The sequence below is a fragment of the Mastomys coucha genome, unplaced genomic scaffold (assembly GCF_008632895.1).
Source record: "Mastomys coucha isolate ucsf_1 unplaced genomic scaffold, UCSF_Mcou_1 pScaffold5, whole genome shotgun sequence".
Lineage (NCBI taxonomy): Eukaryota > Metazoa > Chordata > Mammalia > Rodentia > Muridae > Mastomys > Mastomys coucha.
In genome coordinates, this window is record NW_022196911.1 from 23,400,234 (window position 1) to 23,421,058 (window position 20,825).

The window sequence follows — 20,825 nt, forward strand, 5'->3', positions numbered from 1 at the left end:
TTGGGAGGGGGCTTATGTACCCCAGTCTAGCCTCAAACTTGCTGTGTAATCATATAGCCATGAAGCCAAGAATGATCGTGAACTCCTGATTGTACTGGAAACACTACCAACTGCATTCATTCCATCCCCACCCCCAGAACCTAGCTGTCTAACTCATGTTCTAGTCAAATCTCAGCCCCAGTCACAGCCCAGACCCTCTCTAGAAGCCAACCCTCACCGCCTTGCAAGCTCTCAGAAATCAGGCAGAGCAGGAAGAGAGCAACGGGAAAGACCCTGATGCCCATGATGTCCAGGGAGTGCGAAGGCTCAGCAGCCTTTGGGCCTTTAAGCAGCCTTACTGGGATAGTCCTTCTTCAGGTCCCCAGCTGTGAGGGGGCAGAGGCTCTGCTTGTAGACCCCAGGAGGCCAGTCCAGGGGTTTCCCCCCTGGAGCAGAACAGGCGCCTGGTCTCTGGGACTCCCTATAATGTACCCCCTCATCCATCATTGGTGCTGACAGCTGGGATAAGCCTCCCTGGGGCTCCTCCACCCTGTCAGTGACTATGGCCCTGGCACCAGGCTAGAAGGGGTTCAGATGTTCCCCCAGCCACTGGGGAGGAGCAGGCTGGCACTCTAGGCTCAGCCTAAACACAGCTGTGGAAAAGGTCGGGGCAAGGCAAGAGATCTGCTCACAGCTGGCCCAGAGCCCTAGGAAAGTTAATAGTGTTACTAGAAAGGCAAGAGGAAAATGCAACAGTGTATCAGAAGCTATGGAACTCTCAGATAGTGGTCACAAGAGACTAGCTCTTTTCCTGTCTGATTCCTCCATGAATCACTAGAAACGCACCTTTTTGCCCCCAATCCAGGACTGGCTTGCTAGAGGAGTACCCCAACATCCAGTCCTCATCCTGTGCTCTTCCTCATTCCCTTGGGGGTGGGGCAGTGGCACATAGGGATAGATTACTCCATTTTCTGCTGTCTTCTCTTCTTTATCCGAATTGACTTTAGGGGTAAACTCAGGATCTGTTGCTTAGGATGGATGGGGCAGGCTGTGCAGGGTGCTTGGGGACTGGCACACCTTTCATTCCTGGGGCCTGGACAGTTGAACGTGGAGCTGGGTTTGCTGCAGGGGGCCTGGCAGGTTGGGCTTAGGAGAGGCAAGCCTGGGATACACTAGGGTGGGATCTTGCCAGGAAATGCCCCCACTCATAGCAAAGTGAATCTGTGGACCCCACTGAGCTGGCCGAGGACAGCATTGACTCAGAACCTGGACCCTGGACTCAAGTCCAGAAAGCCCCACATCCTGTCTGTTGGCTGTTCTCAACCCTCAGGCCCTCCTGGAGCTGCTGGCTGAGGAGACCACTTTTCCAGTGCTGGCTTCCAGACAGGGTGGAGGTCTGAAGACGATGGGGGCCTCTGAGCCCACCACACTTGGAAGCTCAGTTTTTGCAGCCAGCAAGCAGACTAGTGCCCAGCACCCTTTAGTCATAGGTCAACCCCAGCACCAGGCTAGCACTATAGATCACTCCACTCTTGGAAACCCTGAACTCAGGGCTACACCCCACTGATAATCCCTCCCAACTCTGGACTCCTACAGACATGGGTGCATATGACCAGTCCCCTGGTATCTCTCTACCTTCCCCCAAAAGATTCACCTTTTGTGAAAAAACCAGGGTCCCTTAGCCCAGCTCCTCAGTACAGCAGCATCCTGCTTGCCCATATCCATCCTTCTGGGAGTCAAGTGGACTGCATCTTCCACTAGTCACTGAGAAGAACACAGGGGTGCTCCAGCCCCAACCACTCCCTTTGAGTCCAGAACAACTGGACAGAATGAACTTTCATGCTACACTGCTTTGCCTCAAGGTCATGGGCATCAGTTCCCTGTTTTCCTGATTGGTTTCCCTGAAAGGCCACTGAGTGGCTCCTAGGCAGGTAGGTGAGTTGACCTTGGACCTTGGGCAGGCATCTGGCCTTTCTGAGGCTGAGTACTTTCCTCCAAAGTGATGGCAGTAAAAGCCAGGGGCCAGAGCTACTGGGACGTCTTGTTTTGTAGATGGGGAAACAGAGGCAGAGAAGAAGAGGCATTTGGCAGTTGGGCTAGAGTCTGATGCCAAGCACTCCAGGGGCTTCTCTCCTGCTCTTAACCTTCCCCATTCTCCTGAGCAGGCCCAGGCCCAGTTATGTCAGTAAGCTTCAGAGCAGAGACAGCTGGGGGCCCCCTAAGCAGAATCAGACATACAGACACACAGTACTCATTGCAGGGTGCCAGGGAAGCAAAGGGAGAGATTCCAAGGGACTACACGGGAGGTATGCTTGGCTGTGCCAGGCTGCTTGGGAGCTGGCACAGGCATGTGGAAAATACCAGCCAGCCTGGGTCCTTGGGCCAGCTTGAAGTCTGCTCAAGCCCTGCGGAATCACCATACTGCTCCATCCAGGTAGTCTAAGAACAGAGTTGGGAGCTCAAACAGCCCCTGCAAGAGCACTAGTCTAGGCTGCTGAGCACCCTGAGCTGAAGGGGACAGGGGACATGGCCCAGTATCCAAATATCTAAACAGAAGAGGGGTCTGGCAGGGATTAAGGGCAAGGAGATAGTAGCTGCTGAACACGCAGGACTGATGCCTAGGACACATGTTACCTAAAATGGCAGTCTGTATCAAAGGATTCCCTGACAGTTGCTGAACCTCCAGCAGCACCTGTGAGAGTGGGAATTTGGGAGGACAGCTGGAGGCGCAGCCAGGCGCCTGTGGGCAGACGCCTCCTGTACCGGCAGCTGCACTGCTGCCCCTCAGCTGCCCCCTCCACCCTGTGTCGGCAGCTCTTTAGGCCAGATCTGAGCTTCCGATTTTTCTTGGCTGCCTTTGGGACACCTTCCCAGACATTATCCAGGCACCCACAAATGGGCAAAGCTGACCTCTCCCATCCCCCGTCAATTATTAGAATTGTTGCAACCATGATATATGATATACATAAAGAAGCAAGCATACACTAGACAGAAATATACAATGTCACAAATGCTCATAATCACTATGCAACAGAAATAGAAGACAGCCAGTCCTCAGAAGCTCCATCACGGCTTCCTTCCGTTCTCCATAGTCCCATTTGAGCATCATCTTTGCCTCTCTTTCTTCTCACTCCTCTCCTTTTGTGATCCCATCTGAGCAAGAGAATCTTCCTAAGAGTCTGGGAAGTGTGTAGTGCTCTGTGGTACTGTTATGGGAAAGCGTCACACTGGGGGTGTTTGGGGGGGATCCCCTGGACGAGGGGTGGGGCTTGTAGAATGGAGCACCTGTCTCCAGTGCAAGAGTCCTAGTGTTTTGTTTTTTGTTTTTGTTGTTGTTGTTGAGACAAGGTCTCTACATATAGTCTTGGCTGGCCTAGACTTGCAATGGAAACCAGGCTGACCCCAAACTCTGAGAGATCTGCCTGCTTCTGGTTCTGAGTACTGGGATTAAAGGCATGCACTACCATGCCCAGCTAAGAGTCCTGGTTTTGATTCCTTTGGGAACATGCCTCTGTCTGTGCCACCGCAGTATGGGTAGAGGTGGCTCCTGACTTAACCAGCAGCTGCTCTTGTCTTGACCAATGCAACCTGTGGGCCCATTGCATCAAAGAGAGAGAAGACTTTTACACTAGAGCAGTGGTTCTCCATCATCCTAACCCTGCAACCCTTCAAAATACAGGTCCTCATGTTGTGGTGACCCCCAACCATAAAATTGTTACTGTTGCCACTTCATAACTGTAATTTTCTACTGTTATGAACGGTAATGTAAATGTCTGTGTCTGACGGTCTTAGGCAACCTCTGTGGAAAGGTCTGTGGGTTGCCACCCACAGGTTGAGAACTCTAGGGGCTCTCACCTCTACTGATAAAAAGCACTAAATCAACCTTCTCCAGGGGGTCCTCCATGTCAACTTTCACTTTCTAAATCAAACTTTTGCTTTTTGGCCTTCTGTTTCTTTCTTTTTTTTTTTTCTTTTTTAAAAAAAGATTTATTGATTTATTTGTTTGTTTATTTATTATATGTAAGTAGCTGTCTTCAGACACACCAGAAGAGGGCGTCAGATCTCTTTACGGATGGTTGTGAGCCACCATATGGTTGCTAAGATTTGAACTCAGGACCTTTGGAAGAGCAGTCAGTACTCTTAACCACTGAGCCATCTTTCCAGGCCAGGCCTTCTGTTTCTATTCATGACTTTTTTTTTTTAAACTAATGAGACCATGAACCTGGGCAGAAAAGTGCAGACCTCTTTGGTCTGCCTCTCCTCTAACAAAAGCACTTCACATATATTTTTTTTCACTTGATGCTTGTTTCTTCAAGTAGGGAGGAGCTATTATTCATTTTACACATGTGGAGACTGGCAGAGAGAGCAACACTACATCCTTTAGTTCCCTGACACAACATCTGTACACATACTTGTAACTGCTACTAATTTATATTTATTGTGTGTATAGTACAATCTTTCTCTGCAAAGTGAGATGTTTATTGATGCATGCCACTGAAATAAAATGCTTTTATTTCTCCCTGTAATGCTGGGGATTGAACCGAGGGCTTCACACCCGCTAGCTACCACTGAACTAACAACCTAGCCTCTTTACTCCCTTTCCCATTTCCTTTACGAGACACGGTTCAAATTGCTGAAACTGCCCCAGGTTTTGAAACAGGGTCTCACTATGTAGCCCAGGCTGGCCTGGAACTTGTGATATATATCAGGGTGGCCTCAAACTCAGAGATTCCCCCTGCTTCAGCCTCCCCAGTTCCTCAGTGCTGGAATTACAGAACTATATACCACTTTACCCAACTTTTACTTACTGGTTTATTTGATTATTTTAAGACAGGAGTCTTGTTTTGTATCGAATTTTCTTTTTTCTTTTTTTAGGATTGTGTTTATTTTATGTATGTGAGTATACTGTAGCTATCTTCATACACTCCAGAAGAGGGCATGGGATCCCATTACAGATGGTTGTGAGCCACCATGTGGTTGCTGGGAATTGAACTCAGGACCTCTGAAAGAACAGTCAGTGCTCTTAACTGCTGAACCATCTCTCCAGCCCCAGGAGTCTTGTTATAGTGCCCAACTGGCCTCCAATTCCTGGGCTCATGTGATCTTTCTGCCTCAGCTGCCTCCATGCTTGGGGTATAGGCATGTACCAGTGCAGTATTGTGTGTGTGTATGTGTGTGTGTGTGTGTGTGTGTGTGTGTGTGTGTGTGTGTATGTTTTAATCACTATGAATTAGACTTTGAGGAATGAACAGATGGAAGAGGGGAAAGCCTGTCCAGAAAACAGGGCTGACAGAAAGTAGCTCTAAATAGTTGAGGAGGGACCTGTCTAGGGTCCTCAACAAGGACTAGCCCAAGTCACAAGTGTTCTGCTCTCAAAGACGCTAATGCAAAGGGAAGGGCTTGGAGGTGGGCTGTACCCCAGCTGTTGATCTCAGGCCTAAGTAGGGCCTGGCCTTCCTTCTCACTGTTGTTCCAAGAGATTGCAGGAACATTTTAGGGAGACTGGCTCTAAAGCATGATTTCTCACATCTAGTTGAAATCGATAAAGGTCCCTTTCTCCAAGAAGCAAGCTCCATCCCACGTTTGTTCTGCGCAGACCTTCTTTAAAGAAATCGTCCCAGGTTTCTCGGTTTATATTTGCTCGTGATGCCCCCAGTGGCAAATCCCTGAGGAAATAAATGCCACTTGGCTGCAGGGCCCTACCTGCCCCTTTTATGGACACGAATAGCAAGGCAAGCCAATGGAGAGCAGCTGGTGTGGGGACCATAGTCTGAAGACAGACAAATGTCCTGGGGATACCGAGAGGGAGGGGCCAAGGATCGTCCCCCCCGACCTGGCGTCTACGACTAAGAATTTAGCTACCTAGACTGCAATCCGCCTCGAAGAGGGGCGCCTGCGCAATGAGACCGCTCCGCCAAACTTCGGGGGCGGGGAGACCTCGGTGCGCACGCAGGACGCGAGGCGGAGCCAATGCCCCCGGCGCCTGACCGGCTGCACCAGGCGGGGGCGGGGCCACGGGCGAGCCTGGGCGGGGCCTCGAGGCCGGTTTGGAATTTTTGGCGCGAGCTGGCTCCGCGCGCGTTCACGGGCCGTTCCCCTTCTTGGAGAGTGCTTCGCCCCGGTGTCCAGAGGCCCCGCCGCCCGATCCCGGCCTGCCCGGCCTCTGCGAGGTCCCCAGCGGCCTCCGCCGACCCGGAACCTGGGACCTCGCCGCTGCGCCGCGCTGCGCCCCGCCCAGCCTCCCCAGGTGAGCCCACACCCGGGTGAGGTCTCCCGGCCGCGCCGCTCTTCCGCCCGGCGCCCTGGCCCGCGCTCCTGCCGCGCTGCGCCCCGTGACGGCCCTGCGGCCTCCTCTCAGGGTCCCGTCGCCCCCCTGCAGCAGCCCCACCCCTCCCTGTGTGTCACGGGCCCCGCTAGCCCTCGGATGACTCCAGGTCAGCGCTGTCGCCCACGCCCCGCCTACTCCCGCGGGCCCCCTGCCCCCTCCCACTGGCAGCTCCTTTGCCAGCACTGCCTCTCTTTTTCCGCCCCGCCGCTCTCTGGGAAGAGCCCCTCCACTCCCGGGGTGACAGCCTGACTACGCAATTGTTTGTCAGAGTTCCCTCCCTCGCCCACCGAGCGAATTCGGCAACGACCCTGCATGGGAGGAACTCACAGTCTAACATCTGTTGATGGTGGTCAACAGATGTGTCCAGCTCAGTACGAGGGTGAGGCCCCTGGAAACCAGGTGGCCCAGGGTCACTCTGGACTCAGCCGGGACTCCGCCACCAACCCTTCTCACCCCATAAAGGCTGTTTGACCAGGCCAGAGGTATTAGAATGTAAATAACCAGTGCTGTTGAAACGAAAGTGACATTGAGAGGGAACAGTCTTTCTGACTGAAGACAGGTGGTGGACTCCCAGGTGCTAGGCATGGAGACTATATTCCTTCTTCCTTTTTTTTTTTTGAAAAAATAATTATTTTGTTATTTTTTAAATGCATGTGTAATTTTGTCTGATTGTGTGTCTATGCACTACGTTTGTGCCTAGTGCCCACATAGGTCAGAAAAGGGTGTCGGATCCCCTTGGAATTGGAATTACAGACGCTTGTGTGTCAGTGTGTCAGGGAATCAAACCTGGTCCTTTGGAAGGGCAACAAGTACTCTTACGGACCCCCCACGCCTCTACCCCTCCCCCGTGGGTTTATAACCACCATGATCGTGCATCCTGACAGTCTGATTCCTTCAAGAAAACCTGGGATAGGATTCGTTTTTTCTTTTTTTCTAGGGTGGGCATCAAATGCAGGACCCTGACAGTGCTAGGCGGGTACTATGTCTCTAAGCTAAAGGCCACCTCTGGGATGGGATTCTTGAAGTAAATAGAGCCATAACAGGAGAGCCTTCCAGCCAAGCCTCTTAATTTAAGTACCTAGCCTAAGTAGTAATTTGTACTACCTGAGGCTAAGTGTGGCATTTTTTGATACATTGTGGCTTCCCCTAAAATCGACTCTTTCTATTGCTTTTTTGCCTTTGTTTGAATTACAACATTGTAGCAACCCCTTTTGCCCCAAGGAGCACACAGTTAGTTACACCAGGACACTACTATACTTGAGTCATTTCAACTACTATCTAAAGCACTGATTAAGACAGCAGTTAGCATTTATGCTAGACCCCAGTCTTAAGCCCTTCAGCTTCTTGTATGTCGGTGCAGAGTTGCAACTCCACAAACTCCTGGTGCCAGGTGCTCTTCATAATTCAAAATATCCCAGACTTAGTGCCTGGAGTTATAGTAATAAGTCAATTGGTTTAGCATTTGTCTAACATGAATCATGCCCTGGGTTTGATACACAGCAGTGCATAAGCTAGATGTAATAGGACATGTTTGTGATCCTAGCTCCCTGGAGGTTGTGTCAGGAGGATCAAAACCTCACAGTTCTCCTTGGCTACACAGCAAGGGAGCTTGAAGATAGCCTAAACTAGAAACCCTGTCTCAAAATAAAATAAAATAAATCTCAGATTTAGAAAGCTATTATGGTCTCAGATTTAGAAAGCACTGATGTAGGGCTGAGGATGTAGCTCTGGTAGAATGCTTTCCTGACATGTTAGCATAATGACTAGTAGCTTTTAAATAGTGGTTTGATCCATAAGTGAATAATAGCTTTTGAAAAGGCATCCTAAGAAAGCAGATATGTATAAGACCACTAGTGAATCTGGGGCATCCATTCTAAGATCAAACATTAATATTTCTGTTAATGAATGTCAGCTAGTGATAGCTCATGCCTCTAATACACCTAGCACTTAGAAAGCTGAGGCAGGAGGATTGCTTCAAGTTCAAGATCAGTCCAGGCTACATAGACTTTTCTCAAAACAAAGTAAAACCATAAGTATACTGAGTGAGAAAAACAGATAAAGTTAATTTTTTTCCCTTAGTAATTTTTTGATGTAGCTACCCAGTTGTCTGTCATTTGTTGAAAAGATTCTTCTTTCCTGTTGGGTTGTGTGACATCCTTTTTGAAAATAAGTAATTCTAGCTCTCTGGAAGCTGAGGCAAGAGGCTATTCAAAGCTGGCTTGAACTACATAATGAGTCCTGTCTTGAGGGGGGGGGAAAACACAAAATAAAATTGTTTTGAGACTGGGTCACTCCATGTAGCCCTGGCTGTCCTGGAACTTGCTCTATAGACTATGCTGGCCTGAATTTACAGAGATCAGCCTGCTTCAGCCTTCCAAGTGCTGGGGTTAAAGGTGTGTGCCACTGTGCTCAGCTTCAAAGAAAAATTGTTTTAACCATGAATTTTAGAACCCTTAGTTGTATCCCCTTCATCCTTATATGAATAAACTTTTTCCATTACTGTGGCTTTGTAGAAAGTTTGAAAATTTGGAATTATTAATCTTCTAAATTTAGCCTTTTATGAATTTGACAAGAGGTGGAGTCCTCCTGAACATACATATGAATTATAGAAGCATCTTGTTCTTCTGAGACAAGGTTTCTCTTAGTAACCCTGGCAGTTCTGGAACTTGCTCTGTAGACCAGGCTGGCCTTAAACTGACAGAGATCCACCTGCCTCTGGTTCCCAAGTGCTGGAATTAAAGGCGTGGGCCACCTCAGCCCAAGATGCTCATTATTTTCAATAATGAAGCCAGCTAGAATTGTACAGGGATTGTACAATTTGAACTGAAGGCCTTTACTTTGTTTTGAGAAAAGTCTGGTAACACTGTAACATAACTATACACCAGTCCACAACTTCAACACCATTGCCATGAACAGGTTTCCCCTTTTACTTAGGCCTTTAGTTCTTTGTGTGTGGATGTGGGGGGTGGGGAGCGGTGTCTCTGCAACCATTAGGACCTGCAAAGGGTTGATCTCTGTGAGGCAAGAAGACAATCCAGCTCAATGCGACTTAGTAGCTGGAATTGGTTCAAGCTTGTAGAATTTGACACTGGGTAGTTGATTATAGGTACATGTAAGTACAGTATGATTTGGTAAAAGGTTTCCTGGTGTAACAGAATCCCCTCTGTACAAGGAAGCATAATTAGATCAAAACTCTCACCATTCTATAGATAGGCTACATGTGTTATCTTTAAGGCCTCGGAAGGATCTGGTCAACAGTCATCTGGGCTGTTACTCACCTCCGGTTCTGCTTGGGACAGCCTGGGGGAGCCAGGTATGGCCTGGCTCTCTGGCACAGGGGTTAGGTTATTAGCCACTTCTAGTCCCAGCCTTCTGGGTAAAAGAGGTCTTTTTATTTGAAAAGACCACTGTGTGTGGTTAACATTCCTGGTTTCCAGTCAGGCAATGGTGGCCGCACACCTTTAATCCCAGCACTTGAGAGGCAGAGGCAGGTGGATTTCTGAGTTCGAGGCCAGCCTGATCTACAGAGTGAGTTCCAGGACAGCCAGGGCTAAACAGAGAAACCCTGTCTCCAAAACAAAACAAAACAAAAAGCTAACTGTGAGTGCAAGGACATTTGTGCCTCCATTCATTTTGGTTTTGGTAATAGGGATCAAACCAGGGCCTATTACATGCCAGGGAAGTGTTCTGCCACTGAGCCAGTGAGCTACATTTCCTCTTCCTCCTACTTCCTCCTCTTCTCTTTCCTTTCTTCCCTCCCTCTCCCCGCCCCCTTTCCTTTTTCCCTACCTTTGGTTCTAGACAGGCTCTCACTATGTATGTAGCCCTGGCTAGCCTGGATCTCACTGTGTAGACTAAGTTGGTCTCAACCTCATAAAGATTCTATGCCTACTGAATGCTGGGATTAAAGTCATCATGCACAGTATTTCTTCCTAGTTGCTTGTTTGTTTATTTATTTATTTTATGTGTATGGGTGTTTTGCCTAAATGTATGCCTATGTTTTATAAGTGGATAGTGTGGGTGGAGGCCAAAAGAGGGTGCCAGATTCCCATAGAGCTACGTGGGTACTGAAAATCCCAGAAGAGCGGTCACTCCTCTTACCTGCTCAGCTACCTCTTAGCCCCTTCTTCTTTCTTTTTGAGACAAAATCTGGATATGTGGCCCAGACTGACCTCAAATCTGTGAACTTTATGTTTCAGTGTCCCTACTGGAATTACAGGGATACACACCATGCCCAGCCCCACCACTAAGACCTAAAGCTTTCATTCACTAAAAAAAAATTATTATTATCAGGGTGGGGTGTGCTATCACATGGATGTGGCTGGTTGTCAGGGTTTTTTTGTTGTTGTTGTTGCTGTTGTTATTGTTTTGTTTTGTTTTGAGCAAGGTCTCATATAACCCATGTTGACTTTGAATTCTTTTTTTTTTTTTTAAGATTTATTATTATATGTAAGTATACTGTAGCTGTCTTCAGACACACCAGAAAAGGGCATCAGATCTCATTACAGATGGTTGTGAGCCACCATGTGATTGCTGGAAATTGAACTCAGGACCTCTGGAAGAGCAGTCAGTGATCTTTACCTGCTGAGCCATCTCTCCAGCCCCCCTTGAATTCTATATGTGGCCAAGGATAGCCTTGAACTCCTTATCCTTTTGCCTCTGCCTCCCAAGTGCTGAGAGTATAAGTGACAGTGCCCAGCTTCATTTACCTGTCCTCTTTACTTTTTTGATAGTATTGTCAGATATGAATGTCTTAATATTCCAAAGTCAAGTTTTCCGGGGCACAGCCTCAGAACTCTGTGTTACAGATTGCTTCTACCCCTGGGCAATATATCTAAGCTGTGCTGGGGGACAGTGGTGCACTTTCCCTGGCTGGCCCTGTTGCCTTAGAAGCATGATGCTGAGACAGGACAGAGGCCTCTGCATTTCCTGCTTGCCTCTTCCAGTGTGGAACTCTCTTCCTATGAATGAGCTGGGGCTTGAACCATGGGCTTCTCAGCCTGCTAGGCCCAGTGTAGAACTTCCATCTTGTCTTTCAGTGGGGCAGGAGAGAGAAGAAAGATCTTGGCTAATCTACCACTCAACTGAAAACCAGCCTCTGCCCTGTGGAGCTGGTGGGAGACTAAGGAGTGCTGAGAACCTGCTCCCCTAGGCAAACACCAAGCTTGTCAGGGAGCTGAGGCAGCAGGGCCTCACCTCCAGACCCCTGCCCATGGCCAGAGACTTGCAGATCCTACCGTTCTCCACATTCTTACCAAGATTTGCTAGATTTTCTTCTGTAAACACTTCATTTCTCTGTCTTTAGTACTACATTCAGAGACTTAAGATGGTTGTGAATAGTTCCCCTCTATTCTGTCTATTTCTGAGAAGTCCCCAGGTCTCATATTTTATAGGGATATTATATAAGAGAATCCATTCTAGTACAATAACTCTGAAAATAGAAAAAGGAAGTTTTGGAACTCAGAAGTTGTTTTTACTGTTAAAGTGGTGATAAGGGAGCTCGGAAGTGGCTACAGGGAGGAAGGCTGAGTGACAGCTGTGGGGCTGCTGGGCTTAGAATTTCCCTGCTGCTTATGAGGCCCTCAGGGATACAGGGATGCAGGATATGGTCCTGACTTTGTGTAATTGCCACCTCCAAGCCTCAGATGGCACAGCATGCAGGTATGTGATGGCCTGTTCTTTTCCTTCTCTGCAGGTACTTGTGGCCCACACAACCTTCATGTGGATAGTACGTGTGTGTGGCAAAGAAGTGGCTCTCTTGTGGGCCACAGGATCAAGCACTGTTTGAGTGGACACATTGATTTGTGCTCGGATCCTCTAGCATTGGCCATGTCCATGCCCACTGAGGGGACCCCAGCACCCCTAAGTGGTACCCCCGTCCCAGTTCCAGCTTACTTCCGACATGCAGAGCCTGGTTTCTCCCTCAAAAGGCCTGGGGGCCTCAGCCGGAGCCTTCCACCTCGGCCCCCTGCCAAGGGCAGCATCCCTATCAGCCGTCTATTCCCCCCTCGGACCCCAGGCTGGCACCAGCCCCAGCCCCGGAGGGTGTCTTTCCTGTGTGAAACCTCAGAGACCCTGCAGAGTCCTGGGTATGACCCGAGCCGGCCAGAGTCCTTCTTTCAGCAGAACTTCCAGAGGCTCAGCCGCCTGGGTCATGGCTCCTATGGAGAAGTCTTCAAGGTAAATGGAGGGTGTTTCCCCAGGCTTCTCTGGGAGCCTCTTACCTTGGGTGCCCTCCTTGAGTGGGACAGTGTCCTGGGCATCCTGCTGCCCTTTCTCCTCTCTAGGGCTTACAGCCACGTCTCCATCCCGAGATCACGTGCCTTCAAGAGCTGCCTCATGCACACTGGTCTCTTGTCCAGGCCTAGCACAGCCCACAGCAATTCTTCACTCTCTGCCTGGAGATGGCTGTGCTGGGGTGCATGACTGGCTCTGTCTGACCTGGAGCTTGTCCCACAGTGTATTCCTTAGGCTAGCAGGCTCTCCCTGGCTCATCATCATTTTTTCTTTTCTTTTCTTTTCTTTCTTTCTTTCTTTCTTTCTTTTTTTTTTTTTTTTTTTTTTTTTTTTTTTTTTTTTTTTTTTTTTTTTGGTTTTTCAAGACAGGGTTTCTCTGTGTAGCCCTGGCTGTCCTGGAACTCACTATGTAGACCAGACTGGCCTCGAACTCAGAAATCAACCTGCCTCTGCCTCCCAAGTGCTGGGATTAAAGGCATGTGACACCACCGCCCAGCTCTTTTCTTTTCTATTTTTTTAAAAATTTACACACACACACACACACACACACACACACAGAGCTGTCTTCAGACATACCAGTAGAGGGCATCAGATCCCATTACAGATGGTTGTGAGTCACCAATTGGATGCTGGGAATTGAACTCATGACCTTTGTAAGAATAGTCAGTGCTCTTAACCACTGAGCCATCTCTCCAGCCCATCATTTTTTTAAATATGGTTTTAGTTTTCCAGTTATATTTCTCCTAAAATAGCAGCTTTCCTTTATGTAAGCATTATTTAAAAGCAATTTTATTTAAAATGAAAGCAGCACAGGCCCTTGAATCAGCATTCCTCACCACAGGAAAGCTTGGACACAGCAGAGCACACTGCCTGTGTTTTTGGGGACTACCATTTTCTTTTATCACTGGACCCTGGTCATAGGTCTGTCCCATCTTCTCTGTTGCTGGGTCTCTGGTGCACCGTTCTGCAGTGGACATGTGTCCAGTTAGTTATCATTGCATGCAAAGGTCTAAAGCTGACATGTATTCCCCTACATTGTGAAATCGGAACAGCAAAATTTGATTGCCCTGCTCCCTGCCCCCCATCCTGCTTCTGGGCAACACCTCCCTTCCAGGTGCGCTCCAAGGAAGATGGGCGACTCTATGCTGTTAAGCGCTCCATGTCACCATTCCGAGGCCCCAAAGACCGAACTCGTAAGCTGGCTGAGGTAGGCGGCCATGAGAAGGTGGGGCAGCACCCACACTGTGTGAGACTGGAGCGGGCCTGGGAGGAGGGTGGCATCCTGTACCTGCAGACGGAGCTCTGTGGGCCCAGCCTGCAGCAACACTGTGAAGCCTGGGGGGCCAGCCTGCCAGAGGCCCAGGTCTGGGGCTACTTGCGGGACATTCTTCTGGCTCTGGACCATCTACATAGTCAAGGCCTAGTTCACCTTGATGTCAAGCCTGCCAACATCTTCTTGGGCCCCCGGGGCCGTTGCAAGCTGGGCGACTTTGGACTACTGGTGGAGCTGGGTTCAACCGGTGCTGGTGAGGCCCAGGAGGGAGATCCTCGCTACATGGCCCCAGAGCTGCTGCAGGGCTCCTATGGGACAGCAGCAGATGTGTTCAGGTGAGGCTGGGATGAGGACTGTAAGAGCCCTTTATTGGTGGCTGATCAGCAAAAAGGAAGGGACTGCCCAGTAGAGGAGCTCTTTCCTGGCACAAGGGTAGGAGGGCATTTCGGCCTGGGAGGTGCTGCCCCTCCCAGCTAGCTGAGAAATTTCCAGAGTAAGCAATAAGCCTGCCAGAGGCTCCTTACATTGTAGGCTAGCCATCTTCTCGAAGCTCCATGGCTGTGCTCCAGGACAGGGAGAGGAATGAGGTGGAGGGACTTGTCAAGTCCACAGCTAACATCTGGGACGATAGCCAGGCCCAGGGTTGTGAGGCCATACTGGCTACCACTGCCCCGCTTCAGTGTATTCTGCTTATCTCTACAGAATGATGATGCCAGCCCTAATAACCATGGAAACCAATTTGCATGTCACCGTGGTTCTGATGGGCCTCCACTCCACTGGGTTAACTGCTTGAGTGTGGAGCCCATGCTCACCGGTGCTCACTGGCCCTCCGGGGCTCTCCGCAAAGCTCCTTACCCCTCTCCTTAACTTTCTGGTCTATGGCAGAGGAGAACAGACCTTTCCCCCAGGGTGCTGGCAGGACTGGGGTCTGTGTCACAAAGTCACAAAGCTCACTCTGCCTCTGTCGTCACGTCCTGTCCTTCCTAGTCTGGGTCTCACCATCTTGGAAGTGGCCTGCAACATGGAACTGCCCCACGGTGGGGAGGGCTGGCAGCAGCTGCGTCAGGGATACTTGCCCCCTGAGTTCACTGCTGGTGAGTGGGAGTTCAGCAGAAGAGCCGGCCGGCTATCACCAGCTGCTGGCAAGGGGTGGCGAGTAGTAGGGGGCACCGTTGGACTAAGGGCCCAGTCAGTACCCTGGCCTGACATGGCCCTGCCTCATCGGCAGGTCTGTCTTCTGAGCTGCGTTCTGTCCTCACCATGATGCTGGAGCCTGACCCCCAGCTTCGAGCCACAGCTGAAGCCCTGCTGGCCTTACCCATGCTGAGGCAGCCACGTCCCTGGAATGTTCTGTGGTATATGGCTGCAGAAGCCCTGAGTCGAGGTTGGGCCCTGTGGCAGGTAGGCCTTTATGGTGCTGGGCTATCCTACCCATTCCTTCCCAGGGGCCCTTCCTGGTCTCCTGAGGCTCACTTCTGAACTTACTGTATAGATCAGGCTGTCCTTGAACTCATCATCTTCCTACCTCAGCCTCTCAAGTGCTGTGATTTGTCACAAAGCTTGGTTTCTAAGGCTCATTTTTTCCTTAGGCCCTGGTCACTCTGCTCTGCTGGCTCTGGCATGGGCTGGTTCATCCTGCCAGTTGGCTGCAGCCTCCGGGCCCACCAGCCACGCCACCTGGCTCTCCACCGTGCAGCCCCCTCCTGGACAGCACCCTCTCCAGCAGCTGGGATGATGACAGCATAGGGTGGGTGAGAGAATCCAGGATGTGGGGTGGTGTGTGTGTACGTCACTGTGGGTGAGAGAATCCAGGACGTGGGGTGGTGTGTGTACGTCACCGTGGGCAGTGAGAATCCAGGACATAGGGGTGATATGTGTGTACGTCACTGTGGGCAGTGAGAATCCAGGACATAGGAGTGGTATGTGTGTACATTACTATGTCCAATGCAAGGGGTCTCAGGTCCCCTGTCACACTCAGGGGACAAAGACTGCCAGTGTAGAGGTAGCTGGTGGTCTGTGTGGGCAGCTGTGGCATTCAGTGCAGGACTGTAGTCCCCACCTCTGTAGAGGCTGCCCCTGTTCAGAGATAAAGTGCTGTCGTCCCCTGAGTGGATGCCTCCCAGCACCTGGTAAGTCCCTGTCCTGAAAGGATTCCCTTGCTCCCAGTTGTCTGCTAGCCAAGGGAAAGAGTAATTAAGAAACAACTGCAAGGAGGAACCATACACTCTCGGGACCCCTCCCTTTATAGAACCATCCCCTCACTCTGAAGGCTCTTTCTAACATAGCAAAATGCTAGAAAGGCTTCATTTACTCAACACCCAGCTCAGTTGAACCTGAAAAGGGACAGAGTTAACCCATGAATGTTGTCAGGTGGGAGAACTTGTCAGCTGCCAGTGCTTATTTCAATTGTGGCCTTGTACCTTCACCAAGCAGAGGCCTGGAACCAAAAAGGAGCACAGCTGTTTATATCCTACTTTGCCCAACCCTCAACACCCTGCTTGTCCTCTTTCTTGTAGTCCCTCACTCTCCCCAGAGACCATCCTGTCCCGGATCACTAGGAGAACCTCTACCCCTCGGGGCAGGTACATACCAAGGTGAGGAGGTGATCAAGCACAGGGTCTAGGGTTGGGCACAGTTTGTCTTTAGGATCCAGTGTATTAATCCTTTTTTTTTTTCCCTCCCCCAAGGAATGCCCTGGACCTAACTGATATGGACTCAGAACCTCCAAGAGGCCCCTGCCCCACCTTTGAGCCAAGGAACCTCCTCAGCCTGTTTGAGGACTCCCTGGACCCAGCCTGAGCCACAGGCCCAGCCAGCCTTGCTGCTTTTAAATCTCTGATCTTCTTGCCTACCTCTCCCCATGAAATTTCTGTATCTAATAAAAAGTAATGCGTCTTGGGAACACCCAAGGTTGCTCATGTGGCAACATAGCTCTTGTCTCTTTATTGATGTTGCCTAGGGTCTTGGGCCTTTGGGATGATCTGGCTGTGAGTCGGTACCCTGCTATAGAGTGCCCTTGGGCCAGCAGGCTGGAGCCACCCACTGTATAGAGATTTCCTGAGCAGACAAGTCTCTGGTGGGCAGGTCAGTCAGACCATGGCACTGAAGAGCTGATTCCAAAGCCTCCATTCCACACCTGTGCCTGCTGCCCAGGGAAAGTGGCAGCTCTCCTCATGTCTCCTGGCCAGATGACACAAGTGGACTAATGTCCACTTGGTTCTGAGAAAAGCCTGGTCCCACTCCTCTGCATCCTCACTGCAGGAATGACAGGAAGAGCAACCTTCTGGCTGCTGAGAGGTTTGGCATGCAGAGCAGGAAGATGGAGGTCAGGAAGCAGGATCAGAGAGGCTAGTTCAAAAGTCCAGAAGGTATAGTATGGGAGCAGCAACACAGGGGGAGTGGTGCTGGGCTGGAGGCTTGGTAAGTTGGCAGGACTCAACTGTCGGAGACTCTCACAGGTTAAACAGTAAATTGGAAAAAAAAAATGGTTTCCTTCTAATGACAGCAAAACAGTGCCCAGGAGGGAAGATGTCAAGGAGAGGAGAAGCTGGGATTTGAAGGCCTGGGTACAAGAAGAGGTGAATCCATGGGGAAGAATGAAGAGTGGTCTCCCAGCTAGGAAGTCCCATGTGCTGGTTCTTCCAAGGAGCCAGCCCCTTGCAGACCAGCAGGAGGAAAGGTGGTATAATTTGTTCCAGAAAGCTGTGAGCAGGCCAGTTTGGCAGCTAGGAGGCAGCTCAGTCTGGGGGACAGGCGTGGTGTGCAGCCCAGAGCAGGTCAGGCACAACCCCAGCATGGAGCTGGAGGATGGAACCCACACTCAGCAAGTGCATGATCTGGTGGGAGTTGCCCCAGTAGTCGAAGCGACCAGGCCCCCACCGCTCTGGCAGGCGTGCCACATTTACCAGCCCTCCAAGCAGAGCCAGTGCATCCATGCGCAGGTAGCAGGGCAGGGAGCCTGGAGCCCCTGAGCCCAGCCCTACTCCACGGGCCCCAAACACCAGCAGGCGGGCCCCAGCTTGCCAACCAAAGGCTCGAAGCCGGGCACTGGTGGAGGGGGCAGTGAGGGCTCTCCAGCCAGCTACACCTGACAATGCAGTGTAACCCATCAGAGCAGCTGGGCGAAGCCAGGGTCTGCAAACCAGAGTGCAGTGGATGATGGGCAGGGCCCCTGCAGAGACAGAGAGAAAGAGCAGAGAGAGGAGTTAAGTCCAAATTAGCTAATCTTCCAAACCCAGGGCTCCTACCAGTGGCCCTAGCCTCCACATTCCTGGGGTCCTGGCTCACCAAGGGTGTTAACAAGGCAGACTCCACACATATCCAAGGCAAGGAGCCGGGTGTACACAGGACTGCCTCCGTGGTGGCACATGAAGAGGTGATACAGCACAGAGGCTGCAGGGGGGACCAGGCAAGCCACACAATGTGTACCTCCTAGCCAGCCATCCTTGCCCAGCTGACTCCAGGGCATGGTCATTGGCACCAGCACCAGGAAGCCCAGCAGGGCTAGCCCTAGAAGGGAGGGAGAGTTATACATCAGACACATTCAGCATAAGAGGAGAATCACATCATAAAAGGTACCAGTTGGAGCCAGGAAAAATAGCTTAGTCGGTAAAAGCTGATAAGCCTGACAACCTGAGCTTGATCCTGGACTCCACATGGCAGGAGAGAACCATTCCTCACAAATTGTCTTCTAACCTCTACATTCCTGGGGGCAGAGGTACACCCACCCACCCACTCATACACTATATATGTTCAAAAATAAAAAAAACCAAAGTGGCCTGACTATGGAAAAACAAAAGAAAGTCAGAGCAAGGCAAAGTCAGAGCCTTGCTGCCTGCCCACACAGAGGCAGGTCTTGTGAGCTACAAACTTTCAGAAGGGTTGCTGTCAGGATCCCGAAGATCTAAGAAGCAGAGCCAATAAACCCTACTTTGCAGGTGCAGAAACAAGCTTGGAGTAATCTGTCCCAGCTGAGCCCAGCGAGGGGGCCAAGGATAGAGGAAGGTGAGCCAGGGCAGACTAATTCCTGGCTAAAGCCACAGCTCCTCCCTGCCACACAGGAGGCCAGACCAGGTCTGTCTGTCTGTCTGTCTGTCCTGGAATGTCTGGAGAAGCATGACCTCAGCCTGAGTTCTGACTAGGACAGGAGGGACAAACCAGCCTCGGGGCTACTTAACATTCTCAAATGTCCAGGCAGATGGAGGCTTTGGGTCTTTTTGTTTTCCATAAAGGAAGCAAGCCAGGAAAGGCTCAGGACGAGGGGAAAGGACTGGAAGAAGCCTATCCTATCTCCACTGGGGGCTTTCAAGAGCTCTGTTCCTTCCAGTGCTGGCCTTTCTTGGCCATTCCTCCCTTCCCCACAGGCAGTTGGCATTGCCTTAATAGAGGACAAATGCAGGCATCTGCCCCACTCTTGGTGGGGGTCTGACTAAATAATAGCGCCCTTCCCCTGGAGAAAAGCCCAAGTCTAAACCTAGCTGGCTCTAGTTCCCTGTCCCAGCCGGGGCGGCTCAAGGACAGGCCAGGGCTGTGTCAGCAGAGCTCTAGGGGCCCCCGCAAGTGTGTTGGGGGGCGGGGTGGGGGAATGAGCCGCTAGGCGGAGCCCCACGGTACTGCTATGGTCGCAGGGACTCAAGGCTACCGCGAGGAGGGGCTTGGGTCAGGCAGGGGCGGTCTTCTTCTCTCCGACTCCTCCTAGCCAGTGAACGCCCACCTCCAGGATGAGCGCTGGAGGGGGAGGGTGCCCAAGGCGCAGGATTACCAAGGGGATACCAGGATTCTTACCCCTAGAGCTCAGCCGGATTAAGCTGGCTCCCACTCTGCTCCCCTCTCCTACCTTGGGGCACTACTGGGAAAGCAGAAGCTGGCAACGAAGCTTGGGACAATAGCAGCTTTGTCACCGCGGCGCCTGACCCAACCAGGGCAGGGACAGTCCCGCACTTGGGCTTGGGGGGCTGCTGTGCTCACAGGCAAGGCGGCCGCGAGTGCAAGAAGCATGAATCGGGGCGCGGCTCACCTACCGTGTGTGTAGATGTTGCCCAGTTCGTTGTGTAGGTAGAAAAGGCTGCGCAGGCAGCCCGAGCCGCTGCTGGCCGGCCGGTAGCCGGTCAATACGAACTTATTGAACTGCAGGTGCGGCGGCGAGCTAGCCCAGTCCAGAAGACGCGGCCCGGTCAGGAACGCCATTGGCCTCATGCACTGCGGCCGACTGGCAACCCTCTGCCCCTGGGCTTCCTTCTCAGTGGAGCTGCAGCGCTGGGAAGCTCATCCCGATTCGCCTCCGGCTGTGAGGTAGCTCTGCCGGGGTCAGCCTGGGGGTCCCGGCCCCCTTCCCTCACGCTCTGCGCACGCGCGAATTCGACGCCCCCGCAAGGGAAAGGAAGCTGGCAGCCCCACTGTCGGAGCTCGGTGCATTCAGCTCCACCGTGGCTGACCGGTGGAGGGAGAGCTCCGGTTGGCCGCAACAGCAGCCCGGAGTCTCGCCGCAGCCCGGAGGACGGGCGCGGCCGGACGCCGGAGGGGACAGCAAGCTCCACCCCGGCTCCTCGCCCCCGCCACCCTGCCTGTGTTTCGCGCGCTGGATTCCTGACGTTCACGTTGCAGGGACCAATGGGCGCTGCGGACAGGGATGCTCCGCCCCGAGACCGCCCAGGCCTTCACCTTTTAACATATGCAGTTCCAGCCTTCTTTGCATGGAGTGGCTGTTGGCTTGGGACGCGACGTTCTGTGTCGGGCTCTTCCACTAGAGTGGCCTAGTGCCTTGGGTCTACCAACAGCTTTCTTAGTGGCCTTCAGGTTGTCGCACCTTCGGGCACCTACCTCAAGTACACAACCTGGCTACCCAGCTCTAAGCCCACAGTCAGACTCTGTCCAAGGTGCTGCTGGCTGAGGCCCCCTTCAGATGAGTCCGGAGTAGCGCCGGCGCTTACCCATTTTGGGGTATATTCGCATTGGCGGGGAACCCAAGCGTCTAAGATGTGTGGTGCACCTGGAGCCCTTGGCGAGGCC

At 51.6% G+C, this 20,825-nt stretch overlaps 2 protein-coding genes across 2 annotated transcripts; one reads left to right on the forward strand and one right to left on the reverse strand.

Annotated features, from left to right (window-relative positions):
- Positions 1-5,937: 5,937 nt before the first annotated feature.
- Pkmyt1 (protein kinase, membrane associated tyrosine/threonine 1) lies at positions 5,938-16,743 on the forward strand. Its single transcript, XM_031352274.1, has 8 exons — positions 5,938-6,226; positions 12,003-12,487; positions 13,659-14,152; positions 14,805-14,911; positions 15,046-15,218; positions 15,407-15,564; positions 16,334-16,411; positions 16,505-16,743. Exons 1-8 carry the CDS (start codon positions 5,950-5,952, stop codon positions 16,614-16,616), a joined length of 1,884 nt encoding a protein of 627 aa, XP_031208134.1. The 5' UTR covers positions 5,938-5,949; the 3' UTR covers positions 16,617-16,743.
- On the reverse strand, positions 16,729-20,398 carry Paqr4 (progestin and adipoQ receptor family member 4). The gene is made up of 3 exons (XM_031352278.1): positions 19,838-20,398; positions 18,105-18,326; positions 16,729-17,988 (listed from the first exon to the last, which is right to left on the reverse strand). Exons 1-3 carry the CDS (start codon positions 20,010-20,012, stop codon positions 17,555-17,557), a joined length of 831 nt encoding a protein of 276 aa, XP_031208138.1. The 5' UTR covers positions 20,013-20,398; the 3' UTR covers positions 16,729-17,554.
- Between the last annotated feature and the right edge of the window lie 427 nt (positions 20,399-20,825).

Excerpts from the sequence above, each read along its gene's own strand:
- Pkmyt1 (XM_031352274.1), top strand. The coding sequence starts at position 5,950 with ATGCCCCCGGCGCCTGACCGGCTGCACCAGGCGGGGGCGGGGCCACGG. Across the intron at positions 6,227-12,002 it reads GCCCCGCCCAGCCTCCCCAG|GTACTTGTGGCCCACACAAC; the intron begins GTGAGCCCACAC and ends CCTTCTCTGCAG. Across the intron at positions 15,565-16,333 it reads TGGGATGATGACAGCATAGG|TCCCTCACTCTCCCCAGAGA; the intron begins GTGGGTGAGAGA and ends TCTTTCTTGTAG.
- Paqr4 (XM_031352278.1), bottom strand. The coding sequence starts at position 20,012 with ATGAGGCCAATGGCGTTCCTGACCGGGCCGCGTCTTCTGGACTGGGCT. Across the intron at positions 18,327-19,837 it reads GGGCAACATCTACACACACG|GGCTAGCCCTGCTGGGCTTC; the intron begins GTAGGTGAGCCG and ends CCTCCCTTCTAG. Across the intron at positions 17,989-18,104 it reads CTGCCTTGTTAACACCCTTG|GGGCCCTGCCCATCATCCAC; the intron begins GTGAGCCAGGAC and ends CTGTCTCTGCAG.